Source organism: Cupressus sempervirens, chromosome 11 (genome assembly GCF_028749045.1).
Source record: "Cupressus sempervirens isolate cs-2001-9-10 chromosome 11, ASM2874904v1, whole genome shotgun sequence".
Lineage (NCBI taxonomy): Eukaryota > Viridiplantae > Streptophyta > Pinopsida > Cupressales > Cupressaceae > Cupressus > Cupressus sempervirens.
The window spans coordinates 637836788-637848887 of record NC_143128.1 but is presented as its reverse complement, the minus strand read 5'-3'; the positions used below and the strand labels follow the sequence as shown (position 1 = coordinate 637848887).

Below are 12100 nucleotides of genomic sequence, written 5' to 3'. Positions count from 1 at the left end.
TGTGTATCAGTTGACGGGACCCTTGAGAAGGAAATTGTGTATCAGCCGATGGGTCCTTTCGGAAAGGTTCTTGTTATGTAGCCGACGGGTCCCTTCGGAAAGGTTTTTGTTATGTAGCGACATGTTGTAAATGGCCAACGGACTCCTTCGGGAAAGTTCTTCGGAAAGTATTTATAACCCCTTTGGGAAGCATTGTATTCAGGAGATCTTATCATTGAAGCATAATGTACTGTTTGGCATATGCGAATAATAATAAGAGTTCTGCTGTTCATGCTCGTGTCCATTATCTGTGTGCAATTCTTAATTAACCTATGCGGTAAACAGCCTCTTCCGGGCATTAATCACACGGTGTAATATTATTGCATGAAATCTTTGCAAGATGGTATTTCAATCGACTTAGACTTGAAGTCATATGCTTTTGGAAAAAGATACATTCGACATGTCCTTTGACTTCTCCGGGGATCCCATATTTCCATAATGTGTCCTTTCTACCACCAGCCATCTTGTAAAGAAATGAGCAGAGTTAGACTATAATTATATAATACTGCTGTAAAGTAATTTTTTTATATACAATTATATAATTCTGTTTAACTATATAGTTATATATTAAAAATAAAATCATTAAATATAAAATAGTATAATTAATTTTGTAAATATTTACAGACTTTACAATTCATGATTATATATGATTATAAAACAAAAACTGTATAAAAGGATCACTTAAAAATAAAATAGTTATTTTTAAATATATAACTATAAGACATTATAAATTATAATCATATAATAAAATACTCATTAAAAAATAATAAAATATGGAATTTGGATTGCATATAAACTTAAATTTTAAATGGTCAGATAGAGCCGACTGACAATATATAATATATAAATTTAAAAATATTTAATATACTCGGACAGAGGTGACACACAATTAAAAAATTTGAAATTATATATTATAGTGAGATAAAGTTGAAAGATGGACCTACCTAGATAACTTGTCAGTCTCAGACAGAGCCGATGTCTTTTTTCAGATTTTTCAGTCACAGTTTCGTATTCCAAGTTTGTTCGTAGTCTGGTATTCAAGGTTCATTGCTGTCTTTTTCCACTCGCAATCGCTACTTGCTACAAAACAAAATGAATGGTCAAAGTTGGATTTAGGTTACACAAACCTAAATGCGTAACTCAGGGCCAGCGATTTTATTTTCTTCATATTTTCAGTTTTAAGTGGTTGACGTTGACTTCTTCAACGTTTTTCTCACCTTTTATCGGTGCGATATAGTGATTTTTTGTCACATACTGCCATGATTTTCATTAGAATATCGGTGTCGCATAAAGGGTGATTATATCAGTGAAGATATTCACGATATATCTCAATTTTTCTTATTAATCGCAGTTTTTTGAAACTATGCTCAAAACAAGGGTGCTCCACAAGATGGGTAATGTTCATCAACTTTCGCTCAAAAATGATTAGTAACCGAGCTTTGAGTTTGATATCATGAAGGGAAAAATAACAAGAGCAAGGAAATAACACAATCCAAGAGAGATGGATGATGAAGAAAGATGTTATCATGAGAATAGCAAAAATTTGGAGAAATCACCCAAAGAGTCAGCAAGGAGACAAGATATTTTTGAAAGGGGAGAAGGGGAGAGAGAGAGAGAGGGAGAGAGAGACGCTCATTTATAATAACATCAATGTGATGTGTAAAAGAATGAGAGATGAGCATCTCTTAAATAGAGATGAGAGAGGAGTCACAAATCTACATGTGTGTGTAATTCCAAAAATATGACCTCACACTTGTACAAGAGGACAACAATATGGTATGCCCTCACAAGAGGAAAAATTAGTTGTAGGGATCCTTAGAATATCCCTTATTTAATACCTCCACGGAAAGATTAATTTTCTAACACTATCAAATTTCCCAAGTGTGGGATGGTTTCATTCTAATAAATATGAATATCTTTCTATGCTTCATCCATGAACTATATCTAGGAAAGGACAATTTAAGCCCTTCCATACATTTGAGTCAGGTCTTCAACAAACCTATACCTATAGGCAATAATCTAAATATTCTTTGCCAACTTTTCAGTGCCGTGTGTGATTCTCCCTATTCTTTAAATGTCATCAACAGATTCTTTCAGAAGAAATGTAGGGAGAACAAATGCTTGACCTTCCTGCCTAACTGGATCTGCTAGGCGTTGCAATTATCCGCAAAAAGCCTTGTTTTTACTTTTCAACATTCCATAGTTCTCTTCATCTTCTTTATCATTTCTTTGAGTTCGTGGGTAGAATTGTCAAATTCCTCCATCACAATGCCTCAGTAATGCTGAAAATATATGAACCAGAAATAATAAAACTTAAAATGCTAAGAACAACTAAATTACCTTGGGAAAAACCCTCTTCACAGGGGGAAACAACCCAGCCTACAAACTTATATATTTTATTTCAAAAGAAGAATTACAATGCTTCAAAATAGAGAGAGGAGTCACAAATCTACATGTGTGCGAAGTGTCAACATCCTCTTGAGGACAAACTAATTCCTTATTAAAGGAATTCCAAAAATATGACATCCTCACACTTGTACAAGAGGACAACAATATGACATGTCCTCACAAGAGGAAAAACTAGTTGTAGGGATCCTTAGAATATCCCTTATTTAATACATCCAAGGAAAGACTAATTTTCTAACACCATCAAATCCCCATAGTGTGGGATGGTTTCATTCTAATAAATATGAGTATCTTTCTCTGCTTCATCCATGAACTATATCTAGGAAAGGACAACTTAAGCTTTTGCATACATTTGAGTCAGGTCTTCAACAAACCTATAGGCAATATTCTAAATATTCTTTGCCAACTTTTCAGTGCCTTGGGTGACTCTCCCTATTCTTTAAATGTCATCAACAGATGCTTTCAGAAGAAATGTAAGGAGAACAAATGCTTGACCTTCCTGCCTAGCTGGATCTGCTAGGCATTGCAATTATCCGCAAAAAGCCTTGTTTTCACTTTTCAACATTCCATAGTTCTCTTCATCTTCTTTATCATTTCTCTGAGTTCGTGGGTAGAATTGTCAAATTCCTCCATCACAATGCCTTAGTAATGCTGAAAATATATGGACCAGAAATAATAAAACTTAAAATGCTCAGAACAACTAAATTACCTTGGGAAAAACCCTCTTCACAGGGGGAAACAACCTTGCCCACAAACCTATATATTTTATTTCAAAAGAAGAATTACGATGCTCCAAAATAGAGTCTGTCACAGATTCTAATCAAACTGTAGATTAAATCTGAAGGGCAATAGCTTAGCAGATAGTCATGTACAAGCTTACAGTACAAGCTGTGATGACTGTTGCTCAGCCTTCCAAAACAACCAGAATTGAATAATCATATGTAATATCTCTGATGAGATTGTACAACTATAGAACTGAAAAGCAATACAAAAACCTCTGTTGAGATTACACGCTAAGGAGAAACTCTACATCGAAGAATAATCTGATTACTAGATTGACAAAGAACACAGCCCACTCAAAAGGAGGTAGTCGTTCTCACAGAATACACACATTGTCTTTACCAAAATGCCTGAATGACTGATGCCACGACATCTGCGATATCCTTCTGATCTGACATAGCACAAAATGGTAAAAGTGCTGAATCCAACCTTTGCCAATTTTCATTATGCCAAGGAAATTTTGAAAAAGATTGAACATGATGGTTACGGAAGGAGTTGGAATTGCCACGACAACAGCCTCCTAGGGTGGACAACAATTAAGAGAGTAATTCATGTCTTATGCTGAGATTTGAAATGACGGATTGTACATCTGCTGACAGAGAGACAAAACGACATGATAATAATATTGCTTACCAAGTAGAAACATTAAACACATTAGAAGCGACACTTTGAGAATTTCCAATTGCATAAAATAAAGTAAATGCAGAATGAAGAACTTTAATAACTTTAATGTAGCTAGAGATCAACAGCTCTACTGCACATGAATCATATCACAGTTGAAATATAACAAAAATAAATTTATTGTTTCATATGTAGCTACAAGTTTATTGAGTAACACACCCTATGTCAATTGTGGTTACATCACACTCCTCTGGGGTGAATTTGTCCTTGGCCTTGTCCACCTTTGACATGGCTACATGTATAGTTCTGCACCTTTATTCATCCCTGGTGACCTTGGAGAACTTTGTTGCCTTGGCTTTCTCCATTGGTTTGTTACTTTGCTCAATAATTCCTACAACTCTAGTGCACAATCAATCTCTTCTTTAGGATCTTGCTGCATCCTCTCTTTTAAACACCCTGGAGCAACTGAATGCTATCCATGCACTTGTATTTGCTCTTGCTCAGACATGTTTCTTCGTGACATTTTTCCTTTGGGATGGGAATCTCTAGCTCTATCACTTCTTCAGTTAATGTTGCCTTGAAAGATTCTTTGAAATTTATTATTAGAATTTGCAGGTATACTGCCCTTCTTGCATGCTTTTTATTGTGTGATCCTCTAGATGGGTATGTGCTGTTTAGTTGTCTTGGTCCATGAGATGATGGTGCCTATTTGATGATTCAAACTATGCGGGGCTGTTAGCAGATTGCGTATTATGATTTGGGACATACCTTGTGGTTGGTATCTATGTGATTGTTCGCTTATCACTCTTGATATTGGTGTGTGGATGATGAATCTAACTATTGTTCACTACTGTGATGTCCGATATCATTTACTTGCACAAATGTTATGATGGCCCTGTGCCATTACTGGTAATTATATGATGAGTATTGAGATGATCCCAGATGCATATTATGGGTGATCATGCATTGCTAGTAACTTGTTTTGGAGATCTATCATTTTATCTCCGATGTTAATTAAATGATGTTGATATTAATTAATGATTTGAATGATTTATTTTATCATTTGATGATTACTGATGTAAATGCTAATGAATGATCCTTAACGAGATTTCCTATAATAATCGATGATTAATAATGTTTAACATTATGGCTTAAGCAAGGTTATGTTGTCATGGTTAAATGATAAACAATGTAAGTTGATGATCTCCCTTGATATCTCATGTTATCTTTATTATGGCTGATAATTATTGTTACAAAATGATTATTAATGGGTTGAAAATGGGTAGGGTAGTGTCGTAACGTCCAAAGAATGATTATGCCGCTATTTATGTTAATGTGATTGGTACTCGTGACACTTGGTGTTTGAGTAATGGTAGGTGCCAGGCATCGACTCCTACCTATATTATACTTGAAGACAGGTAAATTGAAGTCGTATGACCAATCATGTTTCTAAGCCTAAATGTCGTTCCTATTCTTGGATGACCAACACAATGTTGTTTATATCTACCACCCAGTTATCGTGTGGTAATTGTCGGCTACTTTGTATCATGTGATGAGACCAGTGGGTTGTGTATTGTGCCTTCTTGTTGGTCATAGTTGTTGTTAGCAATGCTCGAGTAAAATAATATACGTAATTAATTTGAGTCACCTATTCAACATTTTTAATGGATTTGGGATTTTAATATTAATATGGGCTTGTATATTTTGAAAATTTACTTTCAGATTTTATATTGGGTGGAATATTATATTTTAATTTCTTGATTGAGTCATTTTGTATTGGAGGTAAAGTGTTTTTGAAGATATGTTTTGGGTTTGGGTTTTCCCAAATCCTCCATGAGCTTTTCAAAAAACCCTTCCATGGAGAATTCAATGTGACTTGTATGAAAATATTTTGTTGGAGACATTCTGTGGGCAACAACTTGATTGATCTGTCTCGACATTTGCTACTGGTTGCCTAGAATTGGCAATGAGTTAATTTTAGCATTTGCATAAAATATCTCTCCATGTTGCTATTCAAGGAGATATTCGCTCTCGTCATTGCATAATTTGCTAAACAAAAATTCTTACATTAATCATTAGGTGTCATTGTCTTGGAAAATTCTTATCTTGTCATTTTATTGTCATAATTACACTTCTTATTTCATTGGCACACTTTAGATATAGAAGTGGATTTTAACATTCAGGCAACTTTCATCATTCCAATGGTTTGCAGTTTAAACTTTGGACGCCAATTAAATACTGACATGAAGAATTTCACATACTTGTGCAAATTATATTCATCTCCTTTTCAACTCTTTCTTGAGTGAAATTAGACACAGGTGTGGATTTTCAATACTTCAAACCAATTTCTTGCCCATTTTGTTTTTGCACCCATGGGAACATATTAGATATATAGGCAGGTTTTTCACTTGAAGAATTTCTTGGAATGGTGAAATTAACACTCTTATGCACATCTAGTCATTGTGGAGGATTCTTGACTTCGCAATACATTTCTTGATACACAATGATTAGTGCTTTAGAGCGCCATTTAGGCCTAGTGAAGGATTTTATCACTTGGATGGAATTCCTTGGGTGGATTTTTTGAATGTTGAGGAATTCCATGAATGTAGTGGATTAGTGTCGGCCGAGTGAAGGATTTTACCACTTGGATGGAATTCCTTGGGTGGATTTTTGGAATGTTGAGGAATTCTGTGAACGCAGTGGATTCCTAAGAGTGCTGATTTGCTATTGTGAGGGATTTTTCATCTTGGGCACAATTCCATGGACTAGAAGGATTCCCTCCCTCGGGCAGCAATTTGATGTGGAGGATTTTTCTTGTACTTTTGGTATTCCTTCATGTCTCTTTGATCAACGCTTTGCCATTTTTCAGATTTTTCCATTTTGGGCGTTCATTAGGATGTCGGTGGAATTCTCCTATACTAAGTCAATTTCTCATGATTTTCCACTTTAGGCATTCATTGTGGTGGGATCAAGAACTTTCCTCCATACTCAATGAAATTTCAACATCTTCTCTGCTCTTTTCTCTCTTGGGCATTCTTAGAGTTAGTAGAGTTTGAATCATCTGCTCGATTTGTTCATATTTCTGGATTTAGAACTGGGTACTTCTGTTTGTTCTTCTGTCAGTGTTCATCAGCTGCCAGAAATAGACCTGTCAAAACTAGATTTACTAAAAATAGTAAGTTTGTTTAAACAAAAAATTAGGCCAATCCGGGACAGTGAAACTTACTAAAAATAGACATGCATAAAAATAGTAAGTTCAAACTAAATTAGCTCATTCTGAGATGTGAAAATTACTAAAATAGACTAGCTAAAAATAAAAAATTCCAAAAATAACAATTACATCAAAATGTTCAAAATTTTACTAGCATTCTTTCTGAAAGATCAATCCCTTTTCATACTCGGACCAAATTCATTGCTTTTCACAAAAAACCCCTTTTCAGAAGTGAAGGCAGGTGACATTTCATTCCAGACTTAGCATAAATTGCTCAATGCTCATTCAAAACACAAGGAACTTTGGAGAACTGAGCCACAGGGACACAAGCAAATGACCAAATGGGCAGAAATGTAGAGGGGTCCCTATTTGCAATGGAGGTGACCTGTGAAAAGGTCACAGCAGGCTGAATAATACAATGGCAAATTGGTATATATGCACAGATGCTGTCAATCATAGTTAATAACATTGTTGATGCTTCACCTTAACCAGTAGATAAAGGTCCAGTATTTGTTTGGGACAGTTGTAAGGATATTGTACATTTGATATTAGTACTAAAATCATTTATACATTTTCCCTTTGTCGTCCAAAAGCATGCTCTACATGTTTTTTTAACAGTTGCTAAAGAATGCCGATTGTTGGGCTGCAACAAATAAATTCCTTATTAAGCAAAAGACCGGACTAGTACATACTATTACATCATAAAAACTTTGAATCTAAATGAGTATTGCTTACGACTAGATACTAGGAGGGTATTGTATTACATTGTTATCAAATTTACTTTCTTATTTGCTAATGCTTCCAATCAGTTATACTGTCTTGTTCACAGTTCTTATGGGATTATGCATTGTGTGAGAACTATCAATTTCCTCAATGCAAAAGTCAGTATATGTAATAAAAGTTAATTTTAATAATTGATATCTGTCTTAAGAATCTGTTTTTTCTTTACAGAATCTCCCAAAAGAATTGGAGCAAAATGGAAAGCTTCAAATCCTAGACTTGGGACATAATCATCTTCGTCTCTGGTCAGAAATACAGGTATAATGATGATAGGAAAGCAACTCTATTCTTTGTTTGTTGTGTTTCTTGTTGAAGGATAAAATGTAGGTAATCCATATGTGTCTATGGCTCAATGTATAATAATATGCCGAGAAACATAAATTTATGAGCAAATTTTGCATACAATGAACTGTAGGTTATTGGTGTTCTCCATGAATTGAAAAACCTCAATTTACATGGGAATGGTGTAAGTGAAGACGAGCAATATCAGTATAAGGTATTTAACTAATTCTTTGGTCTTTCCCAGATATGAATAACAATTTAAATTATTTTCTAATTCTTTCATCTGTAGGAAACAAAGAGTGATAATATGCTAATATTGTGTGTGCAGATCAAAGAATTGCTTCCAAACTTGCAGATCCTTGATGGACATCCTGTTGCTAGCATTCAAAAACACCAGAAGAAAAGGAAAGGATCATCGAAGAGCCATGATCATGAGGATCTCAGTGAGGATGCCAATGATATAAGTCCAAGTCTAACAACTCACAAGAGTAAGGGACACGAGAGAACTCGTAAAAAACATTCTAAAGAAAGCAAGGGTGAAGATAAAAAGGAAAGAAAATTGGACAAAAATGACAGCAATGATGACAGGCCTTTCATTGATCTAATTGCTCCTGTGGAAAAGGTTGCAACATTAAAGAATGAAGTTGCTAAGGAAAAGAGGAATTCTGATGGTTCTGGTGAAATGCCGATATTAAAAGATAAAGTGGATAGTGGTGTGGTGTCTATTCTGGGGGGAAACCCAAAAGGCATTCAAGCTAAAGGGAGAGTTGGTAAACTTGGTCCCACATTCCTTCGCAATTTGAGAGAAGTAGAAATCGGAACAGGTGGACCATCATCATGGGAACCCAAACCTAAAGAGTACAAGTCACAGGAAAACCAAGTCAATTGTGGTGCCTCGTCTCAAAATGAGTATACCTTTAGAACTTCCTCGTACTCTCGATGGAAATTAAAGGGATCGAAGACAGAAAAATAGATTACCTTTATGCTATTTTAATTCTTTGTTTACTGTCATTGCTCTCATGGAGACGTATTCTGGCCATCTTAACAACTAAGATAAATATGTTTTCCTTTATGTTTCACTGGAATGCTTGATGAATCCTATAGATTCATAGTTCTGTATGTGTAGCTTTCTAGGAAACTGTTTTCTATAGCTCTTTTCATTTTGTTTTTTGGATGCAAATTGATTATCTTTAAAACATGTATCCTTTATGTCAAATTTGGTGGCAGATATGACAGGTCAGATGGAGCAACAAACATGAGTAAAAAATTCATGCTTGATGAATCCTATATATGGAGCATTTGTATAATGTTTGGTTGGAGTGGAAAATATGTTCTTTGTTGGCTATATAGTTGTATTCTGAATATGTATTACACCTTTGCTTGTGCTGCAGTGTGCAACCTAGTGATACAAGGCTTAAACAAGTCATGTTTTTCGATTAAAGAACAGATGACTGTTAAATAAAATTAGTCTCAAGTGAAATTTATTAGTCCTTAATAAGGGGGATGTTTTGTATCCATCAGCAGTATTATTGGCTAAACTTGGCAGGGAAAGCAACCTACCTGGCCTGCAAAAGAGCACTGAAGAATGGATATAATTTGTTTCCAAAATGAAACAAGCAATCTCATCTCGTAGATTGCTGACTTAAAAAAATCAGGAATAAACTACAAGGATATGATGGTTTCAGTATATCTGTAGAAAGATGTGTCAAGCTAAAACTATTTTCTTTTGACTTTACCACTTACGGAAACATAAAGTAGTATCTAAGAAAAGCCATGAAATAATACATTTATTGTAAAAATGGTAGTTGTTCTGTCTTGATTAATGCCAATTCTCAGAGTGGATAAAAACCTTCGGAGATGCGCTGCAGCTGAAGCATTACCATTTCCTTGAGTTAATTAAATTTATTAATTCATTTTATATCCAGTCATGAGCCAAATGTAGTGTAATGTCTCCTGTATTTGCTCTAGTAATTTTGGACAAATTTCTTACATCCTCTTACTGTGCTACAAACTTATTCTTAATATTATGTGTATTGGGTAAGAGGCGACAATGATAACTTCATTTCAAATTTGTACCACCAAGTTTATTCAAATTACCAAAGCTCTGTTGTTAGACAATATCCCTTATGTATCTTCAATGTTGATAATGCAATGTATATGGAATCTAAAATTATTGCCTTATTTGGAATTCTTCTAATGTTTCGATGAAATGAATGTCGCCTTCACATAGTTGTCATGCTATTGAGAAAAGTCCTGGTTGACTATTGTTAGTATTTTCAAGGTATATCTTTTATAGGGTATCTCCTCTATTGTTAGTATTTTCAAGGTATCTTTTATAGTATTTTCAAGGTTGTGGTTTTTCCCCTTTTCTTGTTTTTGTTTTCCTGGACGCCTTTTTGGCACTCTCGCCACGTTGTTCTTTTTTGTACTGTTGTATCTTTCAGTCCCATATACCCTAGTTGGTCTCTTGTTGGACATTAATATCATTATCTTATCTTATCCATCTCAGTATGCATTTGGATCTTTATCCTCTTATGTATATCTCTCTTACTTAATTCTCAAACCTATATATTGTAGCATTGGTTTATAAATTATGATTCCTAATAAACAGATTGTGATATCCTTTGATAACCTCCAAACTCAATGTTTTGAACTTCTACTTTGATATTATTATTTGATGTGATCAACAAGTCTTGTCCCTGTGTTCTCCACTGCATTTCTCTAATAGTCCTCAGTTTCATCTTCCTATCTCTAAAGTTCTACGCTGGATTGATAATGTATTCCTTAATAGTCATGCCAGTAGTGTCTATTGTTATTGACTATAAATTTGGGCCTCCCTTATATTGTTATTGCTAGATATCAGTTACTATTGTTGAGACTTACTCTTATCGTAAGTCATTGTTGTTCCTTTCTTTTTCCTCCTTCCCATCTCTTTGCTCTGGTCTGTAGAACATACCTTTAGTTGATAGTAGATTGGTTTCTCTTTGTGGATAGTCCATGATAGACATTGAAGTAAGTCTTGTTCATTGAGTCAAGCCTTATATTTCATTGATTGAGATATAGTCTCTAATATCTAGTATTGTCCATTATAGATCTTCGACTCATCATATCTGAACCCATGCTCTTCCATATCCACCCAATTATGCCTATTATGTGGTTTGCTTGCCCGAGCTCCACAATCGCTTCATATATGTGTATTTCTATGGGTTACATATTGTCTCTCTCCATTGCATATTCATTGGTTGGGATAATATCATCTCTATTCCTAGGATATCGATTTTACATTTCATCCCCTAGGATTACTGTCTTTCGCTACCAAACAGATTTGTGTTCTTGATTGATGAATAGTAAAGAAATGAATATGTTCATTCGATAATTCTCTATATTTGATACTAAATCATTCCTACCAAACTGCCATTGTCCTTCCTTTGCTCCTTGTCCTGAGGGTATCTCCTTGATGTTGTGAAGACTTTGTGTGTTAAGGTTAGTTGATATTTGCTTCCCGCGACATTCTGGATAAGTGAAACCATGGTTTGTGATTCTCCGTTTTCATAATTTTTACCCGCATTCTACAGATAAAGAATTACCTCTTGGTTTTTGTCTTGCACGATGATGCCCTAGTTGGGTCTCCATCCTCTCTTGCACAAGCGAGCATAAGCAGCACAAGCCTTGCTCGACAAACAACAGAGATAGGAGCTTGGTTGTTGTGGTCTTTCGTTTTCGCTCACATTCTTCAGTTGCCATTGCCATTGTGGCTTTCGTTGCCGTGGTCTTTCGTTGCCGTGGTCTTCCGTTGTCGCTCTCGTTCATTAGTTGCCATTGCTGTTGCTGTTTTCATTATTTCAAGCTTTCGCGAGGGTTCTGTAGGGCTTCATGATTGCACAGGAAGTGTTCGACAGAGTGTCAAACCTTTATCTGTATTGATTTTGGGTAGATTTAAATATAGAATGGCAGATTTTGGTTTGTCCACTTTGAACTTCC

General features: G+C 35.1%; 1 protein-coding gene across 1 annotated transcript in view; it reads left to right on the top strand.

The window, feature by feature from the left end:
• The window catches only part of LOC149531381 (Leucine-rich repeat (LRR) family protein), a 121712-nt gene extending 112248 nt beyond the window's left edge, over positions 1 to 9464 (top strand). The window contains exons 8-10 of the mRNA XM_089810223.1: positions 8009 to 8095; positions 8253 to 8333; positions 8448 to 9464. Of these exons, the coding sequence (XP_089666349.1) occupies positions 8009 to 8095; positions 8253 to 8333; positions 8448 to 9092 (813 nt within the window). The 3' untranslated portion in view covers positions 9093 to 9464. The remainder of the gene's footprint in view (positions 1 to 8008; positions 8096 to 8252; positions 8334 to 8447) is intronic.
• Positions 9465 to 12100: the final 2636 nt, after the last annotated feature.